At 35.7% G+C, this 17,961-nt stretch overlaps 1 protein-coding gene across 1 annotated transcript in view; it reads left to right on the forward strand.

Annotated features, from left to right (window-relative positions):
• The first annotated feature begins 2,027 nt into the window (after positions 1-2,027).
• LOC132142498 (vacuolar protein sorting-associated protein 8 homolog) overlaps positions 2,028-17,961 on the forward strand; it is a 148,426-nt gene continuing 132,492 nt past the window's right edge. Inside the window, exons 1-15 of the mRNA XM_059552410.1 lie at positions 2,028-2,217; positions 2,532-2,600; positions 3,543-3,671; positions 3,799-3,897; positions 4,200-4,232; positions 4,312-4,366; positions 5,199-5,323; positions 5,423-5,509; positions 5,591-5,658; positions 6,401-6,554; positions 7,421-7,480; positions 8,713-8,820; positions 9,111-9,191; positions 9,283-9,453; positions 11,499-11,573. Of these exons, the coding sequence (XP_059408393.1) occupies positions 2,146-2,217; positions 2,532-2,600; positions 3,543-3,671; positions 3,799-3,897; positions 4,200-4,232; positions 4,312-4,366; positions 5,199-5,323; positions 5,423-5,509; positions 5,591-5,658; positions 6,401-6,554; positions 7,421-7,480; positions 8,713-8,820; positions 9,111-9,191; positions 9,283-9,453; positions 11,499-11,573 (1,386 nt within the window). The 5' untranslated portion in view covers positions 2,028-2,145. The remainder of the gene's footprint in view (positions 2,218-2,531; positions 2,601-3,542; positions 3,672-3,798; positions 3,898-4,199; positions 4,233-4,311; positions 4,367-5,198; positions 5,324-5,422; positions 5,510-5,590; positions 5,659-6,400; positions 6,555-7,420; positions 7,481-8,712; positions 8,821-9,110; positions 9,192-9,282; positions 9,454-11,498; positions 11,574-17,961) is intronic.

Genomic DNA, 17,961 nt, shown 5'->3' on the forward strand with positions numbered 1-17,961 from the left:
GGTTGACATTTGTCTGCTGTCTCTGGTGTATCTCTGCCAGCAGATGAAAAGAGGAAAAGGTCTCTCATTAACAAAGGATGGGTTGTGTACCATATCTAGCTCATGCATTATACACTGGTATAATTACCCCCAGTTAAGTTTTTTATTTTTTATTTTTTTTAAAGAACTGTCACTGAAATTTAGCTCAATGTGACAGTAAATCTAATCTGACCTAATCATTTAAATGAAGTAGGCTACAATGTGCATCTTTTTTTTTACCAGAGAAGCCTACTAATTAATTAAAATTGTTAAGTTCTAACAAAAAGCATAGGCCTACAAAATAATTCACAGTGCTACACTTTTTCAAATAAGGCAAACATTTTAGAGAAAGTGTTCACCCTGCATAAAAACGGCACCAGGTTTGAAGAACCATTTAAAATCTTTCAGAGATGTACAATCATAAACGCACGGGGAAAGCAAACCCCTGCAATGAGATCAAAGAGACGCCTGCTACACTGAAAGAATAGGCATCATTATATTACTTGTGGGCTATTTTTTTATTTTATTAAATTTTAATTTAACTCGTCCAATATTAATATTAATATCAATATACATTTTTTTAATGTTTTGTTTTTAATGTTCCTCCTTCGCATGAAAGTTGTATAAAGCCTAAGCTTATGTTCTGTGTTCGAACTCTACAAAACAACCAGAACAATTAAATCTGAATCCAAATATACACAATATATATATATATATATATATAGAGAGAGAGAGAGAGAGAGAGAGAGAGAGAGAAAGAGAGACAGAGAGAGAGAGTTGTTATTTGTGTTTTTAATATATTGTAGAGGTATTTTATTTTTAATCAATATTCTGATTTCATCAAATTTAATTTCAACAAAAAAGTTTATTTCTTTCAGTTATTTGGGATTTCATGCATGAATTAAGATGGATTTACACATGATTTATTTTACTCATAATAACTTGTAGGTTAGGCTATATATTTATGGGTTTGTTAAATATATTTGTCTGATAATATGTGTTAATCAAGTTTAATTAATATGCAGAATAACTTTTGATTAATAAGAGATGGTCCACTTTACCAGACCAGCTGGCCCAGATTAGTTGAAATTATTATTATATTTTTTCTGGAGTGCATGCCGTGATCTCAAAATGTTTACTGGCATATATCGTGCAAATAACACATTATATGAACTGTTTTCAAATTGAAATATTACAGCTGGCCCTTAACCTTAACAAAAGTAATAAAGAAAAGAAAAAAAAATTGTTAGAATATAAAATAATATTAAAAACATATTATTTTGTTACGTGGGAACATTAAATCCACCTTTTTTTTTACTGAAAACAATACACAAACTACATAAAAATAACAATTATAAAAAATTATATTGTACAATTTCAGTACAATTTCAGTTTTTATGTTCCCATGCAACAAAATAATATGTTTTTAATATTATTTTGTATTATAACACATTTATTTTTATTTTCTTTATTACTTTTTGTAGGACAAACAAGTAGGATATGTAAGAACTGCTTATAGTAACAGTTATATCTCAGCTGATACTGTTGTATCTCGATTGAGAATTGGACGCTCTGCTATTAATAAAACACTCCAGATGATAGGACATGAATCTGGTCAATCTACTCATTGTGGACCTCCAGAAACTGTAGAGCATGTGCTGCTTAACTGTAGGGCACATGAAAGGGAAAGAATACAGTTAAAAGAGGAATTAAAATCTGCTGGCATTAATTCTATGACGGTACAGAACATGTTAAACAGTTGTCATAAAGGTTGTAAAGCTGTTAATCTGAAAAGAGCAAATGTATATAATAAAATATAGGTAGAAGGATTATTATTATTATTATTATTATTATTATTATTATTATTATTATTATTATTATTATTATTATTATTATTATTATTATTATTATTAGCCTTTCCCTTGATGTCATCGCCTCACACTCCATCCCAGCAGGTGGCGGAAGGATAAAGAAGAAGAAGAAAGTTACGTAATACGTAAGCCGTCAGGTCCCGCCTCTTCCGACACGATCAGGGACGTAAAGTGCTGCTGCAGAGCACTATGACTACATCTGATAAATATATAAAATAAATGATATTACACACGACAGCTTCTCTATGACTGTGTAATGGCTGAATCTCCGGACAGTCGCAGTCTCGTGTCTGCGTCTTCGCAGCTCAATTTAATGGAAATAGAGACGGTAAGACTGAGATTGACTGCTTCGGTGTTTGTTGTGGTGGTTTTGTTGAAACTGGTTCGTCACAAGCTTCGTGTTGTTCTTAATGACACTTAACTAAAGCTGCTCTTGAGATCAGGGCGTTTAATAAGTGCTCGTCTCTCCTAGTCAGTGAGTTCGCTGTTTGTGGAACATGTTTTTGTATTTGTGAATGTTTTGTACATGTAAAGCTGTTATTTTGTGTGTATGGTAAGCAAGCTGCAGTATTCACAGCGAAAAATGGCAGTGTGCTAATTTGATACATGCATGATTTCATACGAAGGACGTTTTTATCTTAGATTGACGATAAAGAGTTTGACATCCCTCAAGTGGACACTCCTCCGACCCTAGAGAGCATCCTGAATGAGGTCAGTGTGTCAGGACAGTCATCTTACACTATCTTCACATTACACCTACGAGCATTTTTAAAAGTCCTAAAAGCTATGAAATAACATAAACTGAAGTATGATTATAAACTATCTGTTATATGTAGGCATCATTTATATGCTGTTGCTAAAATGTTTGTGGTCGGGTCAGTTTTAAGTCTCTTCTGCTTACCAGTGCATTTATTTGACCAAAAACTCGGTTAAAACTGTAATATTATATATATATATATATATATATATATATATATATATATATATATATATATATATATATGATAATTATGATAATCTAAATTTAGTCAAGTGTTCAGTTCAAGAATTTCATTGATAAAGTATGTGTGCCTATTTCTTATTCATGTATTACACAAACCAAAAATAGCAAAAGGTAAAAAAAAAAAAAAAAATAGTATTAAGTACTTCTATGCAGTACAATGAAAATACCTTCTTAATTGGAAATTGCATTTTTTATTTTACATGGATATTGTATTATCATCTGATATCATTCTTACACCATGGAGCTGCCACAATTATCTTTTTTTATCACTCACTTTTTACATTATTGTGATAAATCCCTTTTTTAAAATTGTTTGAATGGTACTTTTTATTTGTTTACCTTGTATTTTTACTTATCTTGTATGCATTCTTTTAGCATCTTTTAATTTAGTAGACATTTAGATTTATTCATTTTTTCAAATGAGTAACACTGCAAGAAATGTATCATAATAAGAGCCAACAATTTGTATACACAATACCCAGTTTCAAGTATAAGCTGGATTGGTACAGTAACTAGAGCAGAAGTGAAATGCACAAAAGTAGAGCGAGAGAGAACAAGATTGATTATTATTATTGTTTAAACTGGAATTACAGAAAGTGCCTTTGTTTTGTGACCGTAACTATTTTGGTTGTCAACACTCTTGTCTTCAGCCTGAAGATGAGGATGAGCCATTCATTCTGGAGGACACGTGTCTTTTGAACACGGAGAACATTGATGCCCACTCGTGTGAGACCTCATCTCTGGCCAGCTCTGACAGTGGAGACCGCACACACCTGAAGAGGAATGCACACTTTCTTAACCTGGCTTCACATTAATAGCACTTGCTCTGTATTGATGTTGTGATGCATGTTTGGTGATTGAATCAAGTATTTTCTTTTTAGTAATTAGTCTGTGTATGTTCACCTCAGGAGGAGGAAAGCAGTGGAAACGAATGCTACAGTACATGGATCTGTTCTCAGACGCAATGTGCTGAAAGGCATCTCCGCTCAGATAGTATCTGCTGCGGTAAGACTAGTAGCACTTAATCTGTTACTTATGCTATGCTATACTAAATATGCTGTGTGTAAATGTTTGTGGGTAATGTAATACAATTCAACATTTATTTAATAATTACATTTACATTTTTTTTTTTAAATGTATTATTTAATTAAATTTCCATTTCATTCAAATTCAGTCAGTTCAGTTGTGAATGGTGCACAATCCTGTTTTAATAAGAGACATTTCCAAACAGAATTTTCTAATATTCCAGTGAAATTGTGTTGCTCACTTTATAATGTGGTGCTTTTACTCTTTGCATCTCTATTCAGGATAAAGTTGATGCTGGCTTGCCAACGGCAATAGTGAGTATTTACCTTTCTTGTGATTTCTAATAAAAAAAATGCAAGTCCCTTCTTGTCTGAAATGCTTTTGTGTTTGCAGACTGTTTCAAATGTGATCGCTGTTGGGACGTCACATGGTCTGGTCTTAGTATTCGGTAAGCATGCTTCAGTCCTTTGTACTGTTCTGGTAAAGTTGCTAGTGGTCACTGCAGTAGAATTTATGTTTAATCAAAGTCTTCCTAGGGCTTTGTTTATCACAGTGTTTTATTGATAATTAATATAAAACAAAAGAATGCTGTTTATATGCTTTACTGTAATAGTATTCATCAGTGAGTGTATTTTAAACTACTTTGGGACTATCTCTCTGTCTTGGCTCGTCACGGGGGGAATGTTCAGGAAAAGGTAATGTATTAATATAATACAAACTATGCAAATTAATACCACATTTTTTCCTATTGCATCATGTTTAGCATTGCTGCACAGTAATGCCTGCTTCACACTGGAAGTGTAAACAGAGCAGAAGTGGCATTGAAGCTGCATGCACTGTGCTTTCACACTGGCAGTCTTTCTAGTGTGCAACTGAACCACAGCTGATCGTGTTGACCCACGACTATCATCATCATCATCAGCCTGTTATTGTGTTCTGCTTCCCACACACACACCATAACCATATCAGATGTTAAACCATGTAGCATGCTGTTTACTCTAGTGTAGTTTATACAGTATGGTAAACATTTTGAGGCCTTCAACCTTAGATATTGTGGCAAGGGCAAAGCATCGTTTTTCTGAAAGAATGATATGAGCATGAGAAATCTGCCTTGGCTGTTTGCACGCTCTTTGTCTGTTTGTATTTTGCCTGTGGCTGCATTTTAAAGTATATTTACATAAACACAACCCACTGTATGTGTAATTTTTGTTAAATGATGTTGTTGATAATCTGCATTTAATGCTGTTTTGTCTAATCGGTAGCCTATATTTTGATTTCAGATCAGAACCAGGCTCTGCGTCTCTGTTTGGGCACCACAGCGACAGGAGCGGAGTATGGAGCGGTGTCAGCTCTCAGTATTAATCACGATTGCACACGACTGCTGTGTGGCTTTGCCAAAGGACAGGTGAGCCGCAGTAATCTAGATGGCAAATAGCTTATGATCAGGTGAGGCTGAATGTTCAGGCACATGTTTATGGAAAGTGGTATTTTATTTCTGATGCAGATCACCATGTGGGATCTGGCCAATGGGAAGCTGCTCCGCACTATCATTGACGCCCATCCACCCGGCACTGCCATACTACATGTGAAGGTTCTGCACTGTATTTACACATGCACTTTACATGCTTTGTTGTTCCTAGACACTGAATAAAGCACTTTTCTCTTTCCGTAGTTTACTGACCACCCGGCGCTAGCTGTGTGTAATGACAGTGGCGGATCAGTGTTTGAGCTGTCATTCAGGTGAGATGTGCTTCCGAAAATTCAAGATGTTCAAACTGAAGTACATCGTTTTGGTTTTTGTTACATGTAATGAGCTGAATCTGACATTATATTATTTTACTACAGATAACTGGTGTGCAGGGGGCAGTAGAGCCTCATGCATATGACAGTAACCCATAGGCTGTTATGCGTCTGACAGTAACCCATTATCAACTTAAATTTACAACTTCAAGTAGTTAGTTCTCCTTAAAATATCTACTAAGAAAAAACATTTATGATTTAAGAGTAAACATTTCTATCTATTCTAGTATTTCTCCATTCGTCCTTTCTGTTGATTTAAAAAAATTGTTTTTTGGCATTCCATTCTGAAATACATTTAATTAAATATCATGTAAGTATATACTAAATTATGAACACAGTCCAACTTTGCCAATATGGTGTGCCCACTCTATTTCAGCATTAACAATTACTAATAGTCACTTTTTTGTTATATTTTACCTGACATTTCCTGTTCATTTTTCTTACCATTGCTTCTTGTGCCTATGGCAGAGAATAGAGCTCTGTCACATCACTCAAACTCCAAGAGATCCCAACAGAAACCTAATTATCTGAATCTGTATCAATTGATGAATTCTGTTATGACTCTATTCTTACCTGACAGGTATCTACTGTATCATTCACTGCTGTGTTCCTGGGACTATTACAGAGGTTCTGGATTCTGAATGTGCTCACATTCTCTCTCTCTCTCTCTCTCTCTCTCTAGAAGGGTGATGGGAATGAGGACATGTGAATCCAGGTGTTTATTCAGTGGTTCTAAAGGTGAGGTTTGCTGTGTTGAGCCTCTACATGCTGGACCTGAACTCCGAGATCATCCCATTACCCAGTACTCGCTGCTGGCCATGGCCTCACTCACCAAGGTATACTTATACATTCAGAGCTGTCTACTGCTGACTACTAGAGTTGTCACAATATCACCGTTTTTGTTCAGACCAAACATACACAGTAATTTATTAGGCTGAAATGTGGTTATTATGTTTTTATAAAACTTTGATTTTTGTCAAAACACCTTTATTTTTTTGAACGGTAAAGATGTTTAAATTATAAATTTTTTAAACTCATTGTACACATTAAGATGTTACCTTTTTTCAAAAGATTTTTGGAAATGTTTGGATTTTTAAAATCAGCACATAATCAGATTCTTTTGTAATCATACCTGTGTGACCAAAATGCAGGACATTTGCAAAAAGTGGACTTTAGTTACAGTCTGCAGCCCTGGTTCACTTGCAATGAGAATAAAAATGTTTTATGCCAAATGAAATCTCTTGGGGGAATCATAGTGTTCCATAGTGTTAGTGTTCATACCAATATTGGAATTATATCGTATCCACTTAAATGAAGAAAAATAAGCACCTCATTTTTATTTTTTTAATTTATATCATAAATAAAGAGTTATTTTAAATGGTAATAATATAGTTATATCTATAACTAAATTTTTCATTTAATAGTTGTAGCCTTCTTGAGCATAAGAAACATTCAAAAACAGAAAAATCTTACCAATCCCAAATGTTTGAGCGTTATCTATCGCTGTATGCGTCACTGCATTAAATGGGGTGAAATTAGTTTTCCCAAAAGGCTTCTTTTTTGTATTTTTTCAGATGGGTTATATATCTAGTGAATTGCTTATTTGTTTGGTGCACCAGCCAGCTGCTAGCATCCCAAACACACTCGAAAGGTTTCTGTTTGACTGTAGTCTTATTCCGCCTCTGAACTTTTATTTTGACAGATTCTGTTGATTGGACTGAAGCCTTCACTCAAAGTGTGGATGACTTTTCCCTACGGCAAGGTGCAGTACACACTTTAATCCTCTGTTCATGTGTGTATCTGTGTGCTTATCCAACACCCATCGACACGGCATCTAACAGACAAACTTATAAGCTCTGTATTTAAGATTTATGTTAGCATTTGTTTTCACAGCACATACACGATTAACTGCATCTCTAGTGTTTTTCCTCTCTTCAACAGGATACTAGTTCATACATTTATACACCTTACCTAACAATACTCAGTCCTGATCTCAGCGTCTCCATGCATATGTCAGGGATAGCTTACCCAAAAATCTAAATTCTGTCATCATTTACTCAGTCATGTTGTTCCATACCATTAGACTTGCATTCATCTTCAAAATCACAGCTGTACTTGTAGAGCAGCCATTGATCATCATGCTTTTTAACTGTATTATAAAGAGATGTTTTGTTGAATTTAGTTCTGTTACAGTTCTATTGGGTTTGCTGAAATGAGAGTGGGTTTTAAATTTTAAAGTTGCCATGAATTCATTATTTTATCTTATTTATGCTCTCAGTTCATGCTACTGGTATTACTGTGAATAATTGACCAGTGCACATATATTGCACATACATTTGCGTTTTACGCAGAAATGCATCACAATATGAAAGTCAGACCTAACTTTTGTTTCCATGCTAACTTTAGAACAGTTTATCTGTAAATTATTATTCACAAAAAAAAAAAAAAAATGTTCTATTTGAAGTTACATTTAAATTCCATGCAACTCACACATAGAGCTTCATAGTAAGATGACATTAAACATTTTGTTCAAAATGAAGCAAACTACCTATTAAGATTGCTGCAAACCTCTAAACAAAAGTTCTGAAGTGATTGTTGACCTGGATTCATCTGGTCTGTTGTCTCCTTTATGCCTGTCTCTTCAATTAAATTGAGCTAAATTGCATTCATTTAGCACAGAGCACATGGCCCAGCTGCCCATTAGCACGCAGATATCACTCAGTCTTGCCTCACATTATTTATTTGGGTTATGATGGAGTTCTCAGGTGCCTGCAGACATTTTCATGACATCTTCTCATAGGAAAAGTCATTGTAATGAATAGTGATGATTATTTCTGCTGGTAGGAAAAGATGCCTGTTAAGTGCAAAGCCCAAAGAGCACCAGCAAGAGTGACTACAAGAACATATTGCACAAACAAAACATGGCAGGATAACTGTGTCTTTGGTCTGGCAGTTCTGAATATCTCATACGTTTTTAAATGTTTTTGGATGCAGACGGATCCAGCGAGTGTTCCCTTGCTGGCTTGGCAGTTTGTGGCAGTACAGAAAACAATCAACCCCGTTCTGGCCTTCTGTAGAGGAGACACCATCCACTTCCTTCTGGTCTGTTTGAGCGACACTGTTTTAAAAGTCATAAACAGAATGTAGACTTAAAGGTGAAATGTGGCATTTCTATTTAGTTTGAACGTCCCTAGGGGACAGACACACCAACAGCATGAGTTTGGGGAGGGATAACTTTGCCACAGACAAAGACATTTATGCTGTTTATCAATGGTTGAAAGTTGTTAGAAAACAAGTCATAAATCTGTTTAATACTGTCAGTGGAAATGTTATACTTCACCTTTAAATAAGTTCCTACAGTAATCAAACCACTCTATTGTTTTGGTGCTCAGGTTAAAAAAGATGAGTCTGGTACCATCCATGTCATCAAACAGAGACAGCTTCAGCTCAACCGTGACCTCATCAGTCTGAGTGTGAGTTAGACCCTCACTAGCAATCATATGAGTCTGATTACCTGTATAGCAGTGTGTGCACTGTTTCATGTTGTCTCATGTCTCTTGGCAGTGGATAAACCCTCGTACACTTGTGTTAATGGACAGCACAGAGAAGTTGCGAGTGGTGGACAAGCCCAGTCAGGAGGAACTGGAAACCGTGGACCTGGCCGAACTGCAGCTGGTTTACAACAGCAGCCATTTTAAATCCCTCGCTACCGGTGGAAATGTCAGCCAAGCACTGGTAAAGACCAGGATCACGACATTCCAGGGCCTTCACCATTTAGTCTGGTGCATGTTGTACCTTAAACTGTGAAACACAACCTTAGGTTTGGAAATATTTGTTCCCATTTATTTCCTTCATAAGGATTAAAAAAAATATGAATAATAAAGTATTTGTGGCCTTAAAGAGTAGTTCACTTTTAAATGAAAATCAACCCATGATTTACTCACCCTTAAAGGGTTAGTTCACCCAATAATCAAAATTATATCATTAATAACTCGCCCTCATGTTGTTCCAAACCAGTGAGACCTCCATTTATCTTCAGAACACAGTTTAAGATATTTTAGATTTAGTCCGAGAGCTCTCAGTCCCTCCATTGAAACTGTATGTACGGTATACTGTCCATGTCCAGAAAGGTAAGAAAAAACATCATCAAAGTAGTCCATATGACATCAGAGGGTCAGTTAGAATTTTTTGAAGCATCGAAATACATTTTGGTCCAAAAATAGCAAAAACTACGACTTTATTCAGCATTGTCTTCTCTTCTGGGTCTGTTGTGAGCAAGTTCAAAACACAACAGTTCAAAGATATCCGGTTCGCGAACGAATCATTCGATGTAACCGGATCTTGTTGAAACAGTTCACCAAATCGAACTGAATCGTTTGAAACAGTTCGCGTCTCCAATACGCATTAATCCACAAATGACTTAAGCTGTTAACTTTTTTAATGTGGCTGACACTTCCTCGGAGTTCAAACAAACCAATATCCTGGAGTATTTCATTTACTCAAACAGTACACTGACTGAACTGCTGTGAAGAGAGAACTGAAGATGAACACTGAGCCGAGCCAGATAACGAACAAAAGATTGACTCGTTCTTGAGTCAAGAACTGGTTGCATCGGGTTTTCGGATCACCAGTAGTGATGGGAAGTTTGGTTCTTTTCCACGAACCGATTCTTCTGGACATTTCGATTCAATAAACCGGTTGAAGAAACGGTTCACTGCTTTTGCGCTCGACGTAATGACGTCATTGCCGATGATTGCCCTTCATTCAAGCCTTCGGTTCCAAGCTTTATAATGGCAGTGGATTGCAACCAACAGCTATAAGCTCAAAAAAGTGAAAACATCATCATAAAAGTGCTCCACCTGGCTCCTGGGGGGTTAATAAAGGCCTTCTGAAGCAAAGCGATGAGTTTGTGTAAGAAAAATATTCATATTTATCACATTACAAATTAAAATTCAAGCTTCCGGCCAAACGGCCATTTACAGTCTACTTAAGTCTAAAGCGCAACTTATGCGAGTAATGTGATGTACTGCTGATATTTACATCACGCTATAACGCACTATGCTACTTCTGATGTCACAAGTTGCGTAAGTTGTGCTTTATGCGTAAGTAGACTGCGAAAGGCCGTTTGGCCAGAAGCTTGAATTTTAATTTGTAACGTGATAAATATGAATATTTTTCTTACACAAACTCATCAATTTGCTTCAGAAGGCCTTTATTACCCCCCCTGGAGCCATGTGGAGCACTTTTATGATGATGTTTTCACTTTTTTGAGCTTATAGCTGTTGGTTGCAATCCACTGCCATTATAAAGCTTGGAAACGTCAGAGTGTTTATTAATATAACTCTAATTGTATTCGTCTGAAAGAAGGATGTCAAATACACCTAGGATGGCTTGAGGGTGTAAAAATAGAAATAAAAATATTTATGATACACCAAAAATCTCTATCAAATAATAAATTATGTATGAACTATGAAGAAAATGTATGGAATTTTTACTTCCAGAATCCTACTGCTGTATTTATTCTGGCCTAGAAATATTCATGTAGACAGGAGGTGTCAGTCGAGGCCTGCCTGTATATCATTTACATATGATAAACAATATGCCTTAAGCTGAAACCAGGTTTTGTGAGACCAGATTCAAGAGTCAATGCTAAGATCTTTTGTCTAAACATTATATAAACACACGAAGAACCCAATGGCCAATTCTTGAGATGTAGAGGAACTATAGAAAGTGTTTGGCATATAGAAATATTGAATCACTTTTCCTCTGTGCATCTTCAGGCTCTAGTTGGAGAGAAGACATGTTACCAGTCTGTTTGCAGCTATGCAGGCCAGATTATGTACCTGGGAACAAAGGTAAAGCCACACATGATAAGTAACACTGAACACAAGCACAAAACAGCATATAAAAATGGATTCTATACATTTCAGCCTCCTGTATTTTTGCTAAATCAGTTCTATGTGAGCTTCTGGTATAAAAACTCTGCTAATAGCAAAGTCTTTCTTTTGTATTTCTTATAACTGGTAATCACTAATCATATTCCAGTGCTAAAAATGCAGTTTGCTATGTGGTCAATCATTATTTCGGGAATATTTGATTAAATCATTTTAATAGTTTTCCTGAAGCTCAAGTGTTAGAGCATTTTGTTGTCAAGCGCAAGGTTGGGGGTTCGATTCCCCAAGGAACACATGATAGGTAAAAATTGATAACCTGAATCCACTGTAAGTTGCTTCGGATAAAAGCGTCTGCTAAATGCATACATTTTTTAAAATTTAATTTAATTTTAATTTAATAGCATCATCCAGGGATAGTAAATTAATTGCTTGTTTGTTTTGAGGCGTTTCTGAGCGGAACTGTAGTTTTTATGTTTCGGCTGTGGGTTCTGTGACCTCCTTTCCAAATGGAAAGCGCTTGGAAAAAATTTAAATCTGGTTAATAATTTTCTTTTTAAAATGAGAGAACATGGTGCTGTGGGCAGTTACAACATTAAACAGACTTGTGCACTTAGCTATGGATCTGTATCTAATTTGGTCAAAATTGCAAAAATAAGGATACTACAGAATTTGGCACAGTCCCAGCAGTCAGCATGTGAAATTTATTTTCCTTCCAAGAGCTTACGGCAGTGCAAGTACTAGAGCCACAGCAAGGGATTGTAACTCTGAAAGTTTACTGAGAAGAGTATGTTTTGATCATCTTCATTTTTTTCAGAGTTCTCTTACTCTAATTAGGCAAGGCAATTTATTTGTAAAGAACCATTAAAAAACAACAGTTAGTTGGCCAATGTGCTGTACACCTTTGAAATCATGTAAAAACAGTAAGATATATTGTGATACATTGAAATACTGTCAGCAAGGCGATATATTGGGATATTTCTTATTTTAGGATTAGGATATATTTTTAGGAAAGCTGTCATTAAGAACACAATTCAATTCAAGTTTATTTGTATAGCGCTTTTTACAATACAAATCGTTGCAAAGCAGGTTTCTACAATACTTAGTAGTCGCTTAGCAGTGGTGACTGTCAGTTCATGTACATATGGCAGAAATGTACGGAAAAATCTGTTAAAGACATAGTCAAACAGACGATGAACACTATTAACAGCAATGATTATATGATGCAATCAAACTTACAGCAAGATTTGGTAGTTCTGTATGTTGTAAGAACACCACCACATGCAAACCTTAGCAATAAGTAAATCAAAATTATTTAACCAGATCACAGTGGGATCTGCATTTGCAATAATCAGTCCCTGTAACATTCAACGTTATTGAACCACAGGTACTGTTATACTGTTTTACTTGCATCCACCGCTACGTGTAAATGCAAACTACAAATGAGAGACTGTTTACTTTGCTTTCTTGGGTTGTCACCTTTGTGAAAAAAATCCTGTTTGATTTGAGTGACAAGTGTTCATTTGAACCGATTGTAAAATCGATTTTGCATGTCTAAATAAGTTTTATACGGCAAATAACACCAAATATAGGTACATCCACGGACAACAGGTAGGACGAATGTAAAGACCAATATTTCTGATGATTTATTGGCATGAAGTTATGTGCACAATGACAAACAGGAGTGCAACATTTTTGAAAAACAATAAGCAGAGTGGACTGCCATAATGCAAAACATTTTCTGCAGGCTTCAACATGGCTGTGTTTATGATTAGAAATGTCAACAACAATAAAAAATCGCATAGGCGATTTTTGGGCTGTTAAAAAATATATTAGTCGAATTTAAAATAAATATCCACATTCGAATGCAAAAACATTCCATTCGAATTTTAGGTGTGCATTAAGGAAGCTGCCTTATGAGCCCCGGTACTGTCCGTGTTCCATTCCATCTCACCGCACGCACAGCCGTGTCTACACAACTTTCAAAGGTGGACGAGCTCGACACGCAGTAGCTGCTGTCTCATCTTTCACCTCGTGTACGCTCACCGTCCGCGCGGTCTCAAAAAATGTCCGCACGCGGATGATGAAAAGGACATAATGCAGACAGAGTGCGGACGGCCAAAGTATACTTGATCTTTATCAGTGGCACACGAGATGCGATGACGATGTATGTGGCATTGCATTATAAGGTTATGTTAGCCTATTCAGTTGAAGCCACAAAAAAAAAAGAGAACATCAATGTGGAGATGATCTTGTTTACATCAAAACTGAAACCAAGCCGTTCACACAGAACGCATATTTCGCACATTTTCTAGAGGGACACCGTTGGACTCGCGTCTCGCACATGAGAGCCGCATGTTTAGAAAGACATGTAAAACTAATGTATTTAATTTAATTTTCTAAAAATATCTCGAGACTTTATGTTGGGTTTTTGTTCCCCATCCCATTGCATCTCACGTTTTTAATAAAAAAAAAATTATTCTGTGGGACTGGTTTTCCGCCCTTTTTATTTATTTAACATTGCATGCATACATGACGCTGTTTTGTTTATAGTTCTTTAAGCAACTTAATATTTAAAATAATTTTTATGAACCAATTATTATTATGTTGTTTTTTCACAGTCATGTATTCTAATGCTTTTAATAAACGTGCAGTAATATTTTGCTCGATGCGCTGTCTTGAGGCCTCAGAAGAGAAGCAAAAAGCTTTTCTTCACCCTTACTGAAATTATGCATTTTAAATTCGAATAGAATTCGAATTTTTATCATATTTAAGTAAAAAAAAATTATTTCGTTTTTCAGTTATTTTGACAGCCCTAGGCGATTCTAGCCCGAATCTGTATCTGTATGCATGAGACTGTCTGAATACCGGCAGAATTCAGATTTCTGTTGTAAAAAGAGAAACATTGTGCAGAAGTATTATTTGCTGTTATGCGTGTGTGTCCGAAACTGCAGTTGCTGTGTGACGCCTGTTCCAAAAAAAAAAAAAATAAAATGGACACGCTCCAAAAAAAAAAAAAAAAACCTGGATGTGCTCCGAGAGAAGGTCGTTAGAATCAATTTCCTATTTTCGTTTTCGAAACTTGTGTTGGTTGTGTGCCTGATCTGACAACAGCATTGATCTGTTTGTCAATTTTTAACGACTCATTAAAAAGTACCCATAATTTTTTTTTAAAACATGAATTTACTATGAATAGATAAAGGGCCTAAATCAAACTTAGGGGACCCATATGTATTTGGGGGTGCAAATCTCACCCAAATCTCAGTTTAAATAAATCTCTGTTTTAGATTCATTCGTATGCAAAACATTCTCATCCAACCAAGTTTTCAATTCATTCAAACATGCAAAAAGGGGCCCTAGTGAGCTACTTTCGTTCTTTACTGGCATATACTGTATATTTGTGTGTTATCAGCATAACAGTAAAATGATATACCACGTTTTTTTTTTAAATAGACCCATTTGGAAGCATATATGATGAAAACAAAATGGGACCCAAAATAGATCCTTGAGGAATCCCACATGTAAGAGGAGCTGAAGATGATATAAAATTAACTCAAGGCAACTGAAAAATTTATATTTGTTAAATTGGACTTTTGACCATTTTAAAACAGTACCTTGAAACTGTACCAATCGCTCAAGCCGTGCAATAAGAATTTTATGGTCTGTGGTGTCAAATGCTGTACTATGGTCAAGTAACACCAGAACTGCAGCATTACCAGAGTCTACAGTTAACAAAACATCATTAAGAACCTTTAAAAGCGCAGATTATGTACAGTTATGCTCCTTGAACCCAGACTGAAATACTTCAAAGAGAGAATTTCTATTCAAGAAAGACTGCATCTGACTGAGAACTGCTTTCTCCAACATTTTTGAGGAAAAAAGGAAATTTTAATTGCTATACACTGGTCTATAATTGCAATACACTGTAGAGTCCAAATTAATGTTTTTAATTAGAGGCTTCACCACAGCATATTTAAAAGAAGCCGGAACAAACCCTGATACAAGGCAACTATTTATAATAGATAAAACACTAGGCCCAACTATATCAAAAGCCTTGATTAGTTTTGATGGAACATTATCAAGTTGGTAGTCTTAATTGAAAATGAAAGAGGGGTGACTACTCTCTCCAATTCCCGGTCCTGTTGTTTACTTTTTTTGTTTAAGGTTTTTTTTTTGTTTACTTTTTCTGTATAGAGTACTGTCTAAAAATATTGTTGAAGTTGCCATTAAAGATCTCTTTCTCTCTCTCTCTCTCTCTCTCTCTCTCTCTATATATATATATATATATATATATATATATATATATATATATATATACACACACATTAGGGCTGTCAAAATTGCTCAAAATTGACGTTAGAATATTCCCTCTAAAAAATACACGAATATTCAAACTATTCGAACATCTGGTTGCGCATGTTGTCAATGACGCGCATTACGTCAATAACAGGCAAAAATAATAAAAGAGACATAACTACTTGTATAGATAGTCTATTTAAGTTTAAACATATATGACAACGTATTACCTACACAAAAACAAGGAAATCAACTAATGGCCAAGACTGCAGACCTCACACTCTCTCACCCTCACGTTCTCTGCGCATAATGGTTTAAATGAACAAACTAATTTTTGTGCAAGCAATTTAAGGTCGCGACTGTTGTCCCAAATATAGCAGGCTTCATTCAGTGATTGAAACAAATATTATTAATATTAATTGAAGTTTTACAGCATATAGAACTGACATTGAATGCTCCGAGCGAGCTGTGCTATGGTAAACATGGAACTTTTCCTTGACATGAAACGATAAATAATCAAACCTTGGATCCATTGCTTGACAGAACTCCCCGAAGCGTGCCCCATCCACGATACTGATCGGTCTCATGTCCTTACAAATGAACGAAATTATTTTATCCATTATGGCCTCTTGTCGTGTTGCAGACAAAGTGCTTGCGGCGGGCGATGCAAAGTAACGTTAAGTGTCAAGACGTGACTGTTTAGCTGGAGTTCCACACATAGTGCTATGCTCATTTGGGTGCACATTTTTGAGATGTGACCTCATGTTGCTAGTGGTCGAAGGTATGCTAACTGTATCTTAAATAGCTTGCATGCAACAATCTCGCGGGTCAACAATTTTTCCTCATTTTCTCTGCTGCGGTCGAGTTGGGCTCTGCACTTGCTGCCATCTTCCATGAAGACAAGTCAACTTTCAGCAGTGATGCTGTGCCATACAGTGCGACTCCTGTGACCTGTCCCTGAACCCTCAGGCACGCTAGCGCGCCCACTCGCAAAGCAGACTACCACGCCTCTACTACCGCGGGCCTTTTTTTCCACATTTTTTTTTTATTCGAATATTAATTTTCACCTTCGAAAATCGTTTTTTTTTTTAAACTATTCGAATACATATTCGAATTTAGAATATTCATTGACAGCCCTTATATACATTGTCAATTTGTATATTTTCGTTCCTTACCTACCTATTTGTATTTGTAAAAATTTGTACATTTTTTATTCCATTTTGTGTTTTTTGTTCTGTCACTGTCATTATGTTGCACTGCGGAGCTTCTGTCACGAAAACAAATTCCTCGTATGTGTGAACATACCTGGCAATAAAGCTCATTCTGATTCTGATAAAATAACATCATTGCCTAGTTTATGTTTTACGGCATAGATGCTCTAGCAACAGCAAGAATTATTTTTGACGGAAGTATGAATGAATCTTGGTGAGATAAATCCTGTCCATCGCACTTTGGTGAATTGTTCATCACAAACATCAATTTACCAGTGATAAACATCCAACAGCATTTGTCCACAAACGTGTAATATAAACATTTTTAAATTATAAACTTCATTATTTATAATTTGCCTGAAAGATTTACCCTCTATCATGTTTCTTCAAGAAGTGAAGCAGTCTGTGTTCATGTTGTAAAACTTTTTATGATGTTACAAATTACAAAAACAAAATGAGTTTGCCTCCAAAGTTTGTATTATAAACTTGCTGGTAGTTTTATTTAAACAGTGTAGTTGGATTTTGTGACATCTTGAGACATAGCTATTTTCACATTATTTTCTCTGTAACCCACCAACCTTTGGCTTTGTGGGAGATTTTTGACGGACAAAACATTGAGCCAATGAGAAGATATTTTTTTGTTTTGGATGTTAATCTGCCACATGTGAGCAGTCTGGGATAAATGTTGGTCAAAGGACTTCCTAAAAAAGTTTAATTGGTGGTGTTGGTCACGTATGCAGTGGTTCATCCAAAAACTACAATTTGCTAAAAATGTACTCCCCTTCATGCTATCCAAGATGTAGGTGAATTTGTTTCTTCATCAGAACGGATTTGGAGAAATTTAG

The sequence above is a fragment of the Carassius carassius genome, chromosome 6, assembly GCF_963082965.1.
Source record: "Carassius carassius chromosome 6, fCarCar2.1, whole genome shotgun sequence".
Classification (NCBI taxonomy): Eukaryota; Metazoa; Chordata; class Actinopteri; order Cypriniformes; family Cyprinidae; genus Carassius; species Carassius carassius.